General features: G+C 37.2%; 1 protein-coding gene across 1 annotated transcript in view; it reads right to left on the bottom strand.

Moving 5' to 3' along the window:
* LOC150093820 (Na(+)/citrate cotransporter-like) overlaps positions 1-20,377 on the bottom strand; it is a 221,918-nt gene that overhangs the window by 76,690 nt on the left and 124,851 nt on the right. Inside the window, exon 8 of the mRNA XM_090412651.1 lies at positions 11,751-11,831. Coding sequence (XP_090268777.1) covers positions 11,751-11,831 — 81 coding nt within the window. The remainder of the gene's footprint in view (positions 1-11,750; positions 11,832-20,377) is intronic.

Below are 20,377 nucleotides of genomic sequence, written 5' to 3'. Positions count from 1 at the left end.
TGAGAGTGTAAAGTAAAGAAAAGGTGGCTAGGACTTGAGATCTAGTTGGACATAGCTATAAGTTGAGAAACACAGAAGGTGATTAGTGGGAAATGTTTTGTAGGTGATGAAAATATGATACGGATTGCACAGGAAACAAAATACAATAACAAGGAAATTAAATTTTGGGAATTCAGCAGAACAATTATATTAGGTAGAAATGGGAGAGAGAGAGAGAGGAGAGAATGGGAGAATCAAGAGTTTTTGATTAGATGGCAGAATTGCAGGATAAAACTATCATGTGGTCTTGATTAGGGAGGAGTGAGAAGATAGATGGTCTTAAAGTGAAAGGTAGGTGATGAATGGGAGCACTGCAGGAAGAAAGATTGGCAGATCATAGAAATTAGTTTAGAAATCTTTTTAACACCAGATTTGGATGAAATGGGTGACTAAAAATCATACAGGAGAAGTAAAGAAAAAAAAAAGGTTATGAGAAAGTAATAAAGAGAGATGTGTAGAGAAGTTTCATGAGGAATATAATCCCAGGCTAGAAAAGTGACCAGTAGTAAGAAAAGAGAAAGTAAAATATGAGAGAAAAATAAGACTATCATCAGAAAATTCGCAAAATAAGTTAATTTACTATGTGGTCAGTAGGAAACTGTAAGAAAGAAATAGGAACAGCCATGTATTTGTATTTTAATGATAATTTTATCTTGGTATTACATTCTGATGAAATAGGTTGTATTATTAGAGAGTTTGAGAACAGGTTTGGGGGTGGGAGTCAATGAAAGAGGTGTATTTAGAATATTAAGTACTCTGGATTTCAACAAAATGGTAGGAACGGATGAGATTATTATTATTACCCAAGACCCCATGGAGTCAAAGACTCATCTAGGAGGTCCTTTTATCATATTATCACCGTGCTTAAAACACACTCAAATTCTCTACAGACACCACACTCTCAGGCAAGGCATTCACAACTCTGCATGAAAAAAAACCTGCTTCTCATTCCCCTATTCACACCCTCTTTATACAGTTTTCAATTGCCTCTGGACCCTTTCCAACATCTCTTCATCCTTCAGAAAACCATGTGACCAAATCTGGGCACAATAGTCCATGTGTGGCCTAATCAAAGCTTTATACACTGGAACAAGAATCTCCCTACTTCTACAAGTCAGTGTCCTCTGCATTATTTACAGAAGCCTTTGTGTTGTCTTCACAATTTTGGCTATGTGTCCCCTAAATTTCAGATCCTTATCCACTATCACCCAGATCTCTTATTTCCTCCACCTCCGACAATATATCCTCAACAAGCATAAATTCTGCATCCCATTTTGGTTTACCAAATTTAAAACCTTACACTTTGAAACATTGAACTCACATCCCCAATCACTCAATTTATTCAAGTCTTCTTGTAAGGCCACAACATCTTCTCTACACTTCATGGTTCATCCCAACTTTGCATCATCTGCAAACAACTGAACATCTCCATCCAAATTTTCACCAATATCAATAATATACCAGTTAAACTGCAATGGCCCTAAAACAGACCCCTGAGGCATACCACTAGTAACTTTCCTTTTCCTGAATATGGCTCTCCCATACACAACTTGTTCATACCTATCAGATAGCCAGTCTCCAATCCAATGCACCAATCTAATATCCAACCCCCTCCACTCTAGTTTGACTATAAACTTATCATGCATAATCTATCAAAAGCCTTTGCAAAATCCAAGTATATTACTGTGTATCCTTCTCCTCTGTCCATGGAAGCAGTCACCTTATTGTAATAAGTAAGTAGATTACTAAAACATGACCTCCCCTTTAGCAAATCCATGCTGTACATTAAAGATAATACCATTGTTGTCAACCCAATTCTGGATCCTAGTTCTCACAAGCCTCTCCAACAACTACAACACCTAATACATAGATAGCCCTATAGTTTGATGCTTGAGTTCTATCACCTCCTTTATGAAGGGCACAATCTTGCCCTCCTTCCACTCCTTAGGAACTTGACCCAGTGCAAGACTCGTATTAAAAAAATATGTCAAGGCAGGTGTCAACTCCCTGGCACATTCCTTCAGAATATGTGGTGATATATTATCAAGTCCCACAGCCTTATTTACATCTAGTTTGCTCAACTCCTCATACACCTCTTGCTCACTTACAGTTAGTCTCTCTTCCCCATCATCGACTGCTCTCAATCTCTCCATGAAATTATATTCACAAGACTGAAAGACCTTTATGAACTGCTCATTAAGTATCACCACCACACATTCTGCAACAGCTGTCATTATACCATTTTCTCCAATCAATATCATCCTTCCATAATCATTCTTTCTTTTGCTGGCTACATATCGAAAGAACTCTGTAGGATTCTTTTTGGCTTCATTAGCTAACTGCTATTCATACCTCTCTTTAGCTACCCTCACCAACCAAGTCACACGCCTTGCCTGGTCGTTGTAGTCCTTATGGAATTGATTATTTCCACTTCTCTTATGCTGCCTTCATAATGCCTTTTTCTCTGTCTCGCAGGCTTAATTTCTTTATTCATCCATTTCACACCTACCTTATTTAACCTACTCACCCTTGGAATACATTTAGACACTGCATCTAATAGATAGTTTTTGAAAATCCCCCAAGCTATATTGATCTCTTTTCCAGCTAACTCCTTATTCCATGCTACACCTGCAAGCTGTCTCCTGAGCTCTTCATAATCATCACCCCCCTCTGTAGTTCCACATATACCCTTTTCTTATAGAAGTCTTCACACTGCTGGCAACCACCCAGGTAATCACCTCATGGTCACTCTCACCAATTGGTGGGTGATTTGACACTTCATTTATAATTACATCCTCTGATGAGATGACCAAATCCAAGACCCTCAATCCTCGTGTGCCCTCTGTTACATACTTTCTGAGGTAGTTATCCCTCAAAAAGTATGTAACAGAGGGCAAAGAAAAGAGTGATCATTTTCTTTACTTCCAGTTGCTATCTCATCATTCCAGTCTATATTGCCATAATTAAAATCGCCCATAATGATCACTCTTTTCTTATTTGCTTGGCTAATTTGATTATACATTTCATAGTCACTACTATCCACATTTCCTGGTCTATAACAACATCCAACCAAGTATTTCATTCCATTCACCTCTATCTCACACCATACTGCCTCAAAACCACTGGCACTATTTTCCTTTTTGCATCTCTACTTTGTATGGACATAACTCTTTCTCTATCATCAATAGCACTCCTCCTCCCCTTTTGCCAATTCTATCCTCACAAAACACATCATCCCCTTCCATCTCTATTCCCGTCAGGATTTTGTCCTCATCTAACCATGTCTCACTTATTCCAACAATTTTTGGGTGAACAGACTCAATTAGTGCAACCATTTCATCTGCCTTGTTTCTTACACTTCTAGCATTTGTATATAAACACAACAGCGCATTCCTGGATCTACAGCTAATTCCACGATATCACTCGTTTGATGTGATCTCTCCATGCTCAACTGGGGCCATTTCCCTTTCTGCTTATTCATTTTAGAACCCGCTTCCCATTCCTTTCCTGTCTACACATGCTCTCACATCCTCTTGGAGCATCCACCTTTCTCATGCTGTTTACCCCTGTCCTACCTGAGCCTCCCCATTTCCCTGTTCATCTTGCACACCCATTCTCTCATATTCCATACTCATTCCACTTATTTCCTCATTCATAAGCACCTCTTCAATCTCTCCTGCTCTTCCACATCGCTTCCCACTTGATCTGATTCATTCTCTATACTCACTTCTCTATCTTCCAGCAAAAGTCTCTCCAAGTGACTCACACCATAACCACTCAAATGCAGTCCATTGCTCCCATACAGTTCACTTTGTCCTTCAAACTCATTCCACACATTAACAAATGGTACTACCCTTCCTGTCATACTATTCTTGTTTATCTGTCTAAGCAGCCTCCTGATATCCATTCTGATATACTCTTTGTCTTCTGTCAAGTCATTCGTACCTATTAATACCATCAACTCCTTTGCTCACTCCCTCCTCATATCCAATGCCTCAATCTCTCTACTCATTTTACCACCTGGAAAACATACCTTGTGCATCCTCTCATCCAGCACACCTTTAATAATGGCATCACCATACAACACCACTCGCTCATCTTTCATTAACTCTTTCGTACCTACTTGATTTGTTTTAATCGCTTTCACCCGAATTTTCTTAATTTCACTCTGCATCCATTTCATCTCTTGCCTCATCCAACCCAATTCAACTTTCAAATCTCGCATCATATTCTCTCTATCATTCGATCTTTCTAATTTTCAAACTTTCGATTCCCACTTCACACTTTCACTCTCATTTATGCTTTTGAGTTTCTGTACTTTCGTTCCATGCGTCCACCTTTCGCCTTCATTCATTCTTTCCATTTTTCCCACTTTCGAACCTTGTGTCATGCTATTTCTGGATTCATTCATTCTTTTGATTTTTCCAACTTTCGATCCTTTCATCAGGCTATTTTGGTTTCTTTCATTCTCTCAATTTCATTGCCTTCCACCACATTTGCCTCGCTTTCATTCTTTTTACCATCCATTATAGTTTTCAAATCATTTGTTTTCTTTTTCAATGATTTTTTAACAATTTTTTGCTTTTCTTTCACACCATGCTTCTCTTTCGAATGAGCACTCATTATTCCCGTGACATTCTCGCTACTAACGCTTTCTATCATAATCAAATTCATATTAGCACTAATCAAATCCTAGTTCAGCTCACACTTCACACATACTCTTCGTCCATCAGCCCTAAATGTCCACAAACCAGCTATGTAATCAAAAGTCATGCACTGACAAAGCCGCCGCTATCATTCCTCTGCCAGTTACTACTCTAAGGGCCAAAAACAACAAATTTGTAATTAAGTTTAAGCAAAATATCCCACACACTAATAATACTAGTAGCACACAACTTTTATAGCAGCTCTTACTCAAACAATCGCTCATATACAATTAATTATTTTAAGAATAACTTATCTGAATCTGGAGCTCTTCTTACACACTGCTGCTGCTTTCACCTTGTTTTTGAAAGGAATGTACTAGAGAAATAATAGTGCCATTGACCTGGTTGGTTTGGTCAATAACAGTCTTTTAACTAGAAGAGTCACTACTGAAAGGAAGTAGGATAATGCCATTTCATAGACATGGTGGAAAAACAGAAGCATAATAAAACTATAGGCAGTTTGCATTTTTTTTTTTTGGGTTGCTAAGATTTTTTAAAAATTGAGTAAGGGCTTGTATAATGAACTGGGAAGATGTAGGTGACATTATTTATGACAGTCAGCAAAGATCTGTTAATGGGAAATCTTGTATCTATAATCTAGTCATTTTATGATATAGCATTAAATAAAAATAATAACAAAAGTGTAGAAGATGAAACTGAAAATTTGAACAACTTTCAATTTACTGACATGAATTAAATATAGTGAAATAGCTGTCCAAGGATGACTGAAGATTGTATGGTGATTTGGCTGTTAGAGGTATGGTACTTAAAAGATGCATAAGGCATGTTTTCTGCATTGCACAGTGAGATGAATGAATGTTTAGACAAATTTGTTGAGCGAGTTTCTCCATGGAGTGAGTAGCTGAAAGAAAGGAATTTGTTTCTAGGAAGGCAAGAATGATTAGAGAGAAAGAGAGAGAGAAATACATAGATGAGATAGTCCAGATGTGACCATTCCTACTCTATTTGTGAGTAAGAATGGTCTGTACTTTACTTGATAAAAGTAAAGTACAGTAATGGAAAGTTATGGAGTGGTGAGACACTGCAAGGGAATAATAACATGAGAGGATTTATGGGATTTTTACATGAACTGTTATGTTCAAGTACTAATGCCAGGAATATAAGAACCAAAGATACTGATTTGACACTGATTGAGTTAATGCTCAAGGAAACAGCATAAGCAACTTTCTTAATTGAGGATGATATACAAGTATGAATAGAAATAGATGGATAGTAAATCTTCTGGGAGGATAGCAAAGAGAAAAGTGGAGGGAAACATACTGTTAATGACTGCAGAGGAATCATATTTGTCTGATAAGGGTAGTTGTGGAAGATGATAATAGACATAATGGCTTTGAGTATGTCTGGTGTAAGGTCAAAAAAACAGAGTGGCATATCTAATAGGAACTTGATAAATGCCTTGGAATGTAGAGAGAAATGTTTAGACAAATTTGTTGGGAAAGTTTTTCTATGGAACCCAGAGGTTCCATAAATAACCTCCTCTTTGCCAGTATCTTTTTCATCCTTCAAAGTGATCCTTTAACATGCTGCTGGAATTGAATTCAATATATAGTGATATTCTCAGACTTTTTAAAGGCATTTGATAGACTTTCTGCATGACAGGTTGTGTATAAGATGGGAAAGACAGGGATGACAGATTGGTTAGATGGATTAGAGACTGGCACTCTGAACAATATCAGCAAGTCGTGTATAGTAAGGTAGTGCTCTAGAAAAGGCAGGCAACCAGTGGTGTGCTACAGGGTCCTGGTCTTACTATTTTACTTATTCGTTAAGGATATTTCATGTGGGATGAATGACAGAGGATATTCCATTGTTTTGTGATAATGCAAAGTTAAGGAGAGTTGTAAAGAGTAATGTTGATGTTTACTCATTTAAGAAGTCTTGAAATCTTCTTAATGTAAATTGATAAAACCGTGCTTGAGAATATAAATAAGATATGAGATCTGGGACTGATGGTCAACAGTTGAATGAAGTTTAGAGGATACACTGAAAGTATTTCAAAGACTGAATAGCACATTGCCACTATAATGAAGAGAACACTGACAAGTAGGGTAAGGAGATGGTTGCCACTGTATAAAGCATTTGTCAGTCCACATTGAACTACTGCACATAGATTTGATTGTTTGGGTGATAAAGGAGTGATGGAGAGATCTATAGGTTACCTGATGGTAAGAGGTTTGTAGAATGTTCCCTGTAAGGTTAGAGTGAAGAAGAGCGATTAAGGCAATATCAGAAATCTGGGATGCTAGTTATAGAGAGAGTTGGAGAAAATGAAAATTGCAGAATTTGGTGTACAGGTGAAAAAGAAATGATATGATAGAGATGTTTAAGTTAGTCAGGGCATTTTTTACCAGATTAGCAAGAGGGAACTGTAAAAAGAGGGGAAGAATTAGAAGCTGTTCTTGAAAGTTATATAAAGGTGTGGTGAAGAGAGTTCTGAGAAGTGAGATTTTTCAAGTGGAGAGTGGTATGCATTGCCAGAATGAGTTCCAAATGCTTGCAAACGCATTTAAGTTCAATGTGATATATGTATTGTTTTTGTTGAGTGAGATTTCACAAGATCATTTTGTTGACTTCATGGAGATTTTGTAATAATAATAATATCACTGACCTAACAAGATGAGAATTGGATGGTTCAGATATGTTGAAAGAGTGAAGGAAAACAGGACATAAGAAAAGTACTAAACTAATAACTAGAAATACAAGAAAGGAAAGAGCAAACCATCCCTCCCTTCCTATATGGTGTGAGTGGTGGTCCTAATGTTTCTTTTCATACCATAATTATTTAATTAGGGAGCCAGTCCATTTTAGGGTACAGAAGTAAAGCAGGTTCCACACAAGGGACCAAACGTTTTGCTAACACTTTGGGAGGTTTCCCAATTAACTAGTGAATAATCTTGCTGCTGCTTACTCTGCCAGGTCATACCTAGAGGGAATCACAGTATAGCAACTTATAGGAGGAAGAGTTGAGGCCAATGAAGTCTCGGGCATTCCCTGAGGGGAGGGGTGTGCCAAACAAAAAAATATAATAAAAAATCGAACAAAATAACAAAATTCTAAGTAAAAAAAAAAATCCTCTCCCAGATTGACTTTATCAATCCAGAGATATCAATTACAACATCAGTGACATGCATTATCACTTACAGACACCAAAACCTAATATGTTACTCATCAATGAACCTTAGCTGGCATCCTCTATGACTACATCTCACCTAAACATTCTGCATTACATAATGTATGATGCCTTTCACAAAAAGAGTAGGACTTATGCATTTGTCAGGTCTGATATCATATATCAAAAGTTATTTGATCTGTAATCTCCTTTATATGATCTGCTTTGGCTCAAGATTTCCTTGCATCACTTTGTTGCTTTCATCTTCTGCCTCTACAGCTCTCCTGACTCTGATGACTTTATCACCCTATTTGATTATATTTATCTCTGAAAGTCTATCAGATACAGTCTATTCCAAACAGTAAGATAATCTTTGAGATGTCAGTGTCTGCAGTTCAGACTGGCTTCCCTTCTCCAAGTTCATAAATCAAGCTGGAAGAAAAACTGAACTGTCTGCTGTCAGGTTTAACACAAATTGTTCAACAACCCACTAGAGTTTTTCCAGCTAATTCTCATCATTCTTCCATTATCCTGGATCTTTTCCTAATAGCTATCCCTCCAAATACACTATTGATGTTAGCTCCCTTCTTGGCAAGTCTGACCATAATCTTGTTTGTGCCTCTTTTTCTGCAGATCATCTTTCTCCCAGTCAATCTCAGCCTCATATCCTATGGCAATGGCAACTGGAATGACTTTTGGAACCTTGTTTCCATGGTCTAATTATTGCTTCCACCCTTCTGGTTCTAGTATATCTAGAATTAAAACTATGACCTAATAACCAAATTATTCTTGCTGGGATAAGTGCCTTTATTACTCCACTCAAAACCCTCAATACTTATCTAAGTTCTAATTCTTAACAAATGTGCCTAAACAGTCCAGTCCAAAATTTCAACATACATCCAATGGTTCAAGTCAAAAGCTCCATCCTCACTCAGCTTACAAAACATGTTATAACAACTGCAAAAATCATCAAGAAATGAAAACCAGACTTTGTAAGTGTCTAAGTTTGTCTCCTGCTCAAATGGCTGCTGAGTCTTCTGGTCCCTTGCCAAGGCTGTGGGATGCAACTTTTGCTCTTTCATGTTTCCATCTCTGTCTCTCTCTCTCTCACATCTCAGTGGTATAATGGTAACATCTCAAAAGAAAAAGCAAATTGGCATCTGTCATTTTTTCTGACTCTTGTTTAGACAACCAAGGCAAATCTCCTCCACTATTCCATAAACTTTACACATTATGCCTTCCCTGACTTTCCATCAATAGGGTATCAGAAAAATATTCAATAGCCTTGATACTAACAGGTTTCCTTGCCCTGATAGCATCTCTCCAGTTATACTAAAAGCTTTATGCTCTAACACCCATCTTGCACTGACTGTGTAAGCTGCCATACTCACTTGATATCTATCTAATTATTTATCTTTCAAAGTTTGAAAGCAGCTTTTATCCAGCCTGTTCCTTAAAAGAGAGATAAAGTCAACCTTCAAACTATTGCCAAATAATATTTACTCTTGCAAATAATGGACAAATAATGGAAAAGGTCACCAACAGCTAACTGCTCCAAAACTTGGAGACTTACCAATATGGATAGATTTTACCATTCTCACTCTGCAACAGATCTCCTAGCTAACTTTACCTGCCTTTGGACACAAGCTGTGGAAAGGTTTGGAGAAAATCAAGTTGTCACTCTTGATATTTTCAAAGAATCTCATGAACTTTAGCATCATGACCATCTTACCATGCTATTTTATGGTCATACTCCTACTCTTTGTGAGAAGAATTTTCAATCCATTCCGAAATATTCCAGGGTTTTGGGCTTTCACTTGCACCCTTCCTCCTATATATCAATGATCATCTCTGTCTCTCTCTGACATCCAATTATATTCATAGCTTTGTTGATGATGGCACTCTCCATTTCTCTTCTTCATTCAAAAAACCTTGCATGCAGGTGAATCAGGTTCCGAAATTTTCTATAACCGATATCCTTACCATTCTCAAGTTGAGTGAGGATAACTAGGTGAGTTTCAATGCCACCAAAATGTAATCTCATTTTCTAGAAAAAAAAAAAAAGACAAATTTCACTATCCCTTAGTTGGGAGAATGAAGATTGTCAATAATCCTGCTTGCCAATTAGGATTAGTTTTCTCTTCTTCAGTTGACTTTAAAGAGAAACAATATTTGAAGAGACAACAGTTGAAGAGAAACAATATTTCTCTTCTGCTCAGCTCCTCACACTTTATAAATTTCAATTCTGCCTGACCTTAGAATATTGTTCTTACATTTGATATGGTACACCTAAAATCTTTCTCAGAATGCTTGCTTGTATTCAGAAGGAAGCCCAATCCCAAAATCTTTCTCTCTCACTGATCCCCCTCCTCCTTTTGCTTTGCTGTAGATGCCCTTTTGCTGCATATCTTTTAAATGTCTTTTTCATGAATATCTCCATGGGCACTGCTCCAGTGCCCATGGAGATATTCATGAAAAACCACTATTTTTCCTACATGTTCCTCTAATTATGTATGAGCACAAGAAACTGCTCATCAACACTATCAGTTTAACACCAAACTTATTGAACCAGCAACTCATCTTCCTTCTCCACCATTTCATATGCAGTCATACCCCGACTTGGGAATACGTACATATAAGATACCGCAAATCTGGAGTTATGCAGTTTCTTATATGTATGTATTCCCATCCCTCTTCACGCTTCTAGTCGTATTTTTCCAGCGCCGGCTGCCTTCGCCAGTGTCGCACATGCTGTGAACAAGCACTGACATGTTTCTTGCAGTCTCCATTCATACACGATTTTTATAGTCTACAAACCTTGCGATTGTTTAATGTTATGTTCTCGATAAAAATTTTATCACAAAAAATAATAAAGTTGCCCAAAAGAAGCAAGTCCGATTCTTCTACAGCTAGCAAGAAAAGAAAAACATTGACTTTGGAAACAAAACTCAACATTATTAAGGATTTTGAAGGACGAATGAAAATTTGTGAGCTAGCAAAGAAGTTCGATCTACAGGAATTCACAGTAAGAACAATCATAAAACAAAAGTTTACAGATTTTGGATGACATAGATTCTAATGAGGAATGAATTGTAGCCACAAGGCAAGGAATAAAAAAATCATTAGCTTGCTATGAAGAAATTTTGCATGACAAGAAAAAGACATTATGCCGTCAGACAAATCAGATTTTATGAAACCATTGACATCGAAATAACTTTCTTTTTTTACAATTATGATTATATTTCTTAAAAAATATAGGTGTTTTTGTAAACCTTTGGTCCCAATTAACTAATATTTTGTATGTTTGTATATATAAATTACATGCAAAATTATACCCCGAGTTATGCGAATTCGACTTATGCGCTTTTTGTTGGTCCCACCTACCGTGTAACTTCGGGGTATGACTGTACCTCTATTCTTTAAAACAGCCTTCCTCCATACTTTTTCCCAAATGATTACAAAACCTAATTCTTCAAGAAGCACTGAGCTAATACTTTTCTTCTCTCTCTCTCTCTCTCTAACCAAATGCTACACATACATAAAGCACAGTTGTGTCATAGGTCTTGAGACCTCTTGTATGTGGAGCTGATATAAAAAATCATGTTAATAGATGATATAGAGGAAGATCTCACAGGAATTAAAAGAGGGGGGGGGGGGAGGAAGATGAGAGAAAAAAAAATGGGCTGGTATTGTAAAGGAAGTCATTTTTCTGCAAGGATTGAAGCACCAAAGAGCAAGTATTCATATATATTATATGAATGCATACTTTTTGTTTCTATTGTAAAATGGTCAGCATTAGAAAATATCTAAATTTTCTGATGTGAAAAAAAACAAACCAAAACCGTAATTTAGGATTATTTTTAAATACTTACGTAATTTTTCCAAGTTCATTATATTTTCCACGTAGAAAACGTTTAACATTTCCATGGTGTTCTTCATTATTTGTTCCACTTCTATTGTGTAAAAAGCAAATCACAAAATAAATAAATAAATAAAATAAAATATTAACAATAAAATGATAATAACTAGAAGGTCTGGTTAGGGCAACTCTTAAACACCGGCAAATATATTCCCGTAAGCTCTCAGGTCAAATTTCATACGAAACTTTTATAGTTTCTGTATTCGGCTCTGAAATAATGCTGGATTTAATCTCCACTTAATTTTTATAAATTTTGCATCGCTGAATTGAAGCCTTTTGGCTCTTTATTTTAGTGAATACTTTCATGCATCGACTGAGAGTTCGCTTATGGAAAATACATCTCTCCGACATTTTAAGTTCCTTAGTATTGCAAGAGAGTTTTTGCTCTCTTTAAGGTTTCTGACTGGTCTCTGAGGATGAACCAATAAGTTCAAAACAGCTGTCAGGCCACTGAAACCTTAACAAAGATGGACCAATTGCTCCCTTAATGCAACCAACCACTCTGAGCTCTTTAATTTCCTCTACTTAAAAATTGATTTTCCCCATCAACAGCAATATTATCCACCTAGGAGATTTTAATGTCCATAACACCAAATGGCTTTCCTCCTGCAGTTATACAGATCTTGCAAACAGAGATGCTGAAACATTTGCCATCACTAACGACCTTACACAACTGGTCAGATGCCAACCAGAATACCAGATAACTTGAACCACTCACCAAACATCTTACATCGCTTTCTCAACAATGACCCTTCCAAATACACAGTGAAAGTGGTGGGCTCCCTAGGTAATTCTGCCCACAATCTAGTGCTCATCTCCTTCCTCGTGCAAGAATGCTTAGGCAGCCACTCCCATACAATACTTTGGCATTATAACAGTGCCATCACACAGTGTGCGTCCAGACACAGAGCTGGCAATCCAACTACAGAAGTCCTGAGACAGACCAAATGATGGTAGTTTGCTTAGTAAGCCTTTGTGCCAGACCTGGTCAAAAGCTTTGGAGATATCAAGTGTAACCACTTGAGATTTGTAAAACTTCTCCATGGCATTTGTTCAGAGATGGGTGACATATGTGAGCAGATCTCCTGTTGATCGGCAGCAATGGAATCCATACTGGTGGTGCATCCAGACACACAGTGTGTGTCTGGATGCACACTGTGTGATGGTGGATGGTTCCTTATCCTCTCACCATTCAACTAATGCCAGGATTCCACAAGATTCTGTCCTCTCATCAACCTTGTTCCTGCTATATATATCAATGACTTACTTCAGTTGACCTCCAACCCAATACATAGTTTTACAAACTACACCACCACCACCCTCAATTCTGATCTCCAAGCCATCCTCCAATGGGGTTCAGATAACCTCATCAGTCTTAATAAAACCAAGTTCTGTCTTATTTCTCATAAAACAGAACCATTTTTCAAGTATTATTTTTGACAATACCCAAATTTCCAGACAAGATGAGATTTCTCTTCTTGGAATTACCCTGCCATCAAGCCTCTCCTGACATAAACATATCACAACCATTGTATCCACAGATTCAAAAAACTAGGATTTCTCTTTCACTCAAGACATTACTTCACTCCTGAACCTTAGCTGTTAACCTCATATAAATCACAAATCCATCCAGTTATTGAATACTGCTCTCACATATGGGATGGGGTCCCTAAAAGCTCCCTCAAAATGTTTGATTCAATACAGAGGAGAAAAACTGGACTTATTAATGACCCATCTCTTACCAACTCACTCCTCCCACTTTTGCACAGACATTTGGTTTCTGCAAAATGTATATTCCACAAATATTTTCATGGGAAATGTTCATATGAAATAGCATCAATAATAAAATATTTTGGGAGGAAATAAGTGTATTAGAAATATCAATATCTAACCTTGATGCTCCAGAAACGGGGAATGAATGTAGGAAGACAAGTAGTGTGATAGGAGAGAATGAAAAAAATATATATATGAATGAGAAAATAATAGTTGATAGTGTGGAAGGCATGAGTGACTGTGAAAGTTTAGGAGATGGTTTTGTTTGGGAGAGTGAATTTAGATTAAGAGTGACTGACCTGCAGAGGGAGATGGATGAGCTGAAAGAGGAGGTGGAATGTCTTGTGAATGAAAGCAGAAGTATGAAAGATAAGATTAGGAGAATGGAAGAGATAAATGCAAGCCAAATCAGAGTAGGGGAGAGAGAGAATTTTGAGAGTGTTAGAAGAGGAGAGAAAGGAAACAGTAGAGGAGAGGGAATGAGTGAGAGGTATGGGGATGCTAGAAGAGGAGAGAATGGAAACAGTAGAAGAGAGGGAATGAGAGAGAGGTATGGGAATGCTAGAAGAGGAGAGAATGGAAACAGTAGGAGAGATGGAATGAGAGAGGGATATGGAAGTGCTAGAAGTGGAGAAAATGGAAACAGTAGGAGAGAGAGAATGAGAGAGATGTATGGGAGTGCTAGAAGAGGAGAGAATGGAAACAGTAGGAGAGAGAGGATAAGCTAGATAGATGGGCAAATGAATGGGGGTTTCAGTTTAATGCAGCAAAATGTAAGGTATTGAGGTTTGGGAAACATTGATGGGATGCTGCATACTCTATGGGAGGAGCTATACTGGAGGAAGTAGGGGAGACAAGAGATCTGGGGTTGATGATTGATAGAAACCTGAAATTTAGGGGATATATTGCAAAGGTGGTGACACAGAGGATTGCTGCAATTATGAGAAGGACACTGACCTGCAGAGATAAAAGGGTTATCATTCCATTGTATAAGTCTCTGATCAAACCACAGTTAGACTATTGTTCTCAGATTTGGTCCCCAGGATTTGAAGGGGATAAATTAACTGTGGAAAGGGTATAGAGATGAATGACAAAGATGGTTTCAGGACTGTACAATTTTGGTTATGAGGATCGGCTGAGGGAATGTGGACTGCAGAGTTTAGTGGATAGAAGAAGGAGAGGTGATATGATTGAGACTTTTCAACTGTTGAGAGGTGGTTACATGGTTGACACTGCGGAGTTCTTTTGCTTGGTTGAACAGTGGGAAGGAGTGATGACAAGAGGACATCCCTGGAAGTTACGAAAGGAAACTGTGAGCAAGAAGGTGAGGAGTGGTTTCTTTGCATGGAGGGTGGTTGAACTGTGGAATGCATTGCCTGATGGAGTGGTGAGAGCAAGAACAGTCAATGAGTTTAAGGAGTGGTATGATAGACTTTGTGTTTCTTAGGTGGGACGTCCCCTTGATGAGTCTTGACAGACTTTATGTTCTTAGGAAGGACCTGCCATGATGAGTCTTTTGACTCCATGGAGGCCTGAATAATAATTCAGGCCTCCATGTTCACATGTTCCAACGAGCTTAGTACTAAGCTCGTTGGAACATGTGAAGCTGCTGCTCATCATCCCTTCACACTGCACCTCGAAACAAACAGAACAAGTTTCTTTTCCTCTTTCATCATCCCTACAACTGCTGTATTGTGGAACAGTCTTTCCTCTAGATTTAGAAAAAGACGTAGGAAGTTTTTTCTACTTGGTTAGACTATAATAAATTTAGTTTAATCCTTTATCCAAGTATAAGCAAACAAAGTTTGCACCTGAAGTATCTTCAGGACTGAGGCAAGCTCTCATCATTTGTCTTAGTATCTCCCATAATGCAAAGCACATCTCCTTGCAGACATGTATAATGCTATGCATTAAGGTAAGGGCCACTACCCAGACCGGTTTCGACCTTTATTGACATCTCGTAAGTGGGAGCCAGACCCAGAGGTGGCGATTCTAAGGTGAAAGTAATGGAGAAGTCATAGTTACCTGTACAAGTTGCCAAAAGGTGTCTCATCTTTTTATTAAATTACTCTGGATTTAGAGAAAGACATGGGAAGTTTTTTTCAAGGTCGAAACCGGTCTGGGTAGTGGCCCTTCCCTTAATGCATAGCATTATACATGTCTGCAAGGAGATGTGCTTTGCATTATGGTAGATACTAAAACAAGTGATGAGGGCTTGGTCCACCTTTACGATGAGTTGCCTTAGTCCTGAAGATACTTCAGGTACAAACTTTGTTTGCATACACTTGGATAAAGGATTAAACTAAATTTATTATAGTCTAACCAAGTGAAAAAAACTTCCAACATGTTGTAAATGATCGTGGAATTTGGGGGAAAAAAAAGAGAACACAAATCAGGCCTAGTTTACCACACAACTTCCACTGGCCATGAAGTACTCTGGGAAAAAATGATCATGTCATATATTGATAAAAAATGTTTATCAAGGAATTTCAAGGAGGCAGCAAAAATGCTTAGAATTCCTACACAGTGCAACAAAAACCATGGTTTGATATTACACCAAGTGTGGTCATCATTCATAAAATATCTAACTTCCTCAGATCTCGGACATAACGCACATGAAGCACAGAATGTGACAACAAATAACAATGTTCCAACAAACATTCAGTAACGAATGTTTCAATTTTTTCAATGTTACAGTTGGAAACATAGACTATGAATTTAATCTTTGTTAGTTGTGTTTAACTTTTTTATACACCAATTCCCCTGATGATGTAAGTCATGCAACTTACGAAATTTGTCAGGTTTTCACGTATCCAGTTCGTATTTAATAAACATGTGGTCTCAATACCAGAATCTATATCTCGAATTGCTCTTCCTAATTTAACATTATCAGCAAATAACTGAACATCTCCTTTCACACTTGTATATCATTGATATATAAGTTAAATAACTTGTTTTTCAGGACACCGCACCTCCATATACAACTCACTGGCTCCTATTTGTCAACCATCTCTGTAACAAGCTACCAAACCATTAGGAGATGGGAGCATGCACAATACACTGGTATCCAGAAAATTCACCAAAAACAATTCATCAAAAGACAATTTATGGAACAACAATTTACTGAAAGGAAATATACCAAAAAAAAAAAAAAATTAATCAAATAAACAATTAATTGAAAACAGTTCATCGAACAACAGTTAGTTGAAAAAGCAATTCATCGAATGGCAATTAAGGCAAAATCATCAAATGAACAGTTAATCGAAAAATGAATTATAAGACATGTGAAGTATATTTATCAAACAGAACAGAAATTTTTAATGGATTAACATGTATGTGATTGAAGATTAGCATGATATTCCCTTTAGCGTGTGGCACTTTTTTTTTTTTTTTTGAGGGATATTCCTTTCAGTCAGTATATGCATTGCATGTATTTTATATGTGTTTTACAAATCTGGAAAAGATTATGTAAAAAATCTTAATTATTATTTCCCCTTATTCTCCTCTCTCCTCAACCAAATGGTTGGTAGTGTAACAATGCCAATTTACTAGGGAATAATTAGAGAACAAGATGGTTTCCCATTGTCTTATTTATCTGGTAAGTGTCTTATATCTGTAGATAAGTGTGTTCATGGGGACCGGTTTCTGGGAGTAAAACCCTGCCATCTTCATGCATGACCAGATAACTCACCTTCAGCTGAAGAGGACTGATAAAAATTCTTGACGTCATACATGGGATTCGAACTCAAGTCTTTCCCTAGCTAAAGGGCTTCATTTATACTGATTGAACTATGGAGGCTCCATTATTATTAGTAATAATAGTAGTATTAGTATGTGACCTCCGCACACACAAACACACACCAGTTATATGGGTTGACTTTTATTCTGATTTGGTATTTGAACCTTTTACAAAAATTGTCAAACCATTCCAGTTTTCAGTTCAACTATATTTGGGGCTACAAATGGACAATATGTCAACATTTTATACAATAACTCTCTGACTTAGTGGAATAAGTGCAAATGGGAATTTATAAAACACACAAGAAGTCTGTGTGGTTCAGTTTTAGTTCCAACAGGATCACTTTTATTAGAAAATTTTAGTAAAGAAGTTTTGAAATGATATTATTAATTCCACTCTAGCTGGATGAAATTTAATGAAATTTTATAGTTAAGATATATATTAAAATTTGTTAGTTTTGATTTCAATCTGATCATTGTGCAGAAGAATGAAGTTTTTTGGTTAGAGATAAATCGCTGAGAGCCTGTGTAGCTCAGTAGATGTGGCATTTGTACACCATGGCGCTCGGCCGCACGAAGGAAGACTTGGTTTTGAGTCTAGTCGGTGACTAGAGAAAATTTTTCTAAGCCTTTTTTCGACCAGTTCCCGAGTTAGTCAATCTTTGGCATGGACAAGCGGTTTTTTTCGTCCCGTAAACTCAAGAAAATCAACTGTAGAACCCACATTATTTCATACATTAAATACGACTGTTAGGGACCACGAGATGGCGGCACTTGTTGAGCCATCACTCTTCACTGTGTGCCGCTTAACTAGTGATAGCCTTGGGCCAGCTATCTCAGATTGGGTACCAGTGGAGATTGAACTGCCCACTCAGTCTCCAAAAGTTAGATAGGGCAAAAAACGTCCTCGCCTACTCCCTATATATATGGGAATAAAAAGACGTTAGCTGATTTTTTTTTTGATAAATTGCTATCTACACAATGAAGTGGCAGGTGTGCTTACAGAATAATGTTGTAAGAAACAACAAATTAATTATAACATCTCAATGACCACCTACATATGTTGCCTACATCTTGGGTGACATTAGGTATTTTTACCGAATACTATAAAACAATCGTTTTCAAGAAAATTCATCTTTTCATGAATTATGAAAGAATTCACCAAAAAATTATTGGTGAATTGTTTTTTCGATTAATTGCATTTATGATGAATTGTCGTGCAATGAACTGTTGTTTGACGAATTGTTTATTCGATAAATTAATTTTTTGATGAACTGCCATTCATTAAATTGTCATTCGATTAATTGTTTATTCAGTGAATTGTTGTTCGATGAATTATCATTCAGTAAACTATCTTTTGGGTCAAGTGGAGTCTGGAGGAAATAATAATAGGTATAAGAACACTGATAATAGATTGATATTTCTCAATATACAAATCCAGCCATATTAGGAATAAAGGTAATGAACTGATGGCCTCAGCCTGTTCAAAGATTGTTGGAATCAGAAGCATGGCTTACAGAAGATGATATCTTGACAGGAGAGGGAAGATAAATGGAGTTGCTGGGCATTAGTAGAGAATTTGGAAGTAAATGGCACTAATATTTTTGAGAGTGCACGGTGTAATGTGCAGGCAGACAGGACAGGATATTTAGTGGGGTGTTGCTATAAGCTGGGTACATACAGGGCGATTAGCAGGAAAGTTTTAGGCAGATTAGTTTGGCATAAATAAGTGATCATTATGGGAAATTTTAATTATAGAAATATAAACTGGGCAGAGGAAAAAGCATGCGGCAATCAAATTGCATGCCACATTTCATCTTCACTTTAAAGATGAAATAGATGTTATTATTATTACGGGTATCTCCATGGAGTCAGCAGACTCATCGCAGGAGACCCAAACTATCAAAACAATATCTATCATATCTGTTCTTGAATTCATTTACAGATGAAGAAATCACAACTGAGTCAGGCAATGCATTCCACTCATTCACCACCCTCCAGGCAAAAAACCTCATTCTCACACCCTTGTTAACCGCACTTTTCCTTAATTTCCAAGGATGACCTCTTGTTCTTCCATCACTATCACACAGCTGAAACATTTTCCCTGCATCAATCTTATAAAAACCTTTCAGTAATTTAAATGTTTCTATCATATCCCCTCTTCTCTGCCTATCAACCAACCTCTGCAATCCACAAGCTCTCAATCTATCAATGTAGGAAGCATTGTCCAGGTGACCAGACCTGAGCACAGTAATCCAAATGTCGAAGTATCAACACTTTATAAAGGGGAATAATAACCTCTTTATTTCTGGATGTTAGTGTGTTCCTCAATAACAAAGTAATCCTATGTGCAATCATGGACACCTTAGCAATGTGTCCCCTGAACTTCATCTCCCTATCTACCAACATCCCTAAGTCCCTAGCCTCATCAATCTCTTGGAGTACAGTTCCATCAATGTAGTACACAGCTGGTAATCTTTTAATCCCAAAATGCATAACTTTAAACTTTTTCACATTGAACTGACATCCATTACCTTTTGCCCATTTTACCAGCTTATTTAAATCATCCTGCAAACTCTCAACATCAGCTTGATTTTTTATTGCGCTACCGAACTTTGCAGCATCAGCAAACAACTGAATGTCTCCCTTTAAGCCATTTCCTATATAAGTGATCATTATGGGAAATTTTAATTATAGAAATATAAACTTGGTAGAGGAAACAGCATGTGGCAATCAAGTTGCATGCCGCATATGCAGAACTATAAGGGAGAAATGAATTTTTTTGCAATTATATGGAAGTAATTCTAATAATCTCAGAAATCAGCTTGGAGCAGTTTCATGGATGGAAGAATGTGAAGGGCAGATATTACTCATGCATGGAAACTAGATAAGAAATATTTATCAGCAGTAATGGCAAATTGTACATCTCAAAGGAAAAAGATAACATGATTTGGTGTAAAGTGGGTGCCTAAAGAAATCATACGGGAATTGCAGATAAAAAAGAGGCTATGGAAAAAGTATATATATATAGAGAGAGAGTGATGTGAACTGTATAAGATTCAAATCACG

Source organism: Typopeltis vanoorti, chromosome 23, assembly GCF_054136105.1.
Source record: "Typopeltis vanoorti isolate ZY-2024b chromosome 23, IOZ_Tvanoo_1.0, whole genome shotgun sequence".
NCBI lineage: Eukaryota > Metazoa > Arthropoda > Arachnida > Uropygi > Thelyphonidae > Typopeltis > Typopeltis vanoorti.
This window is presented reverse-complemented; position numbering and strand designations above follow the sequence as displayed.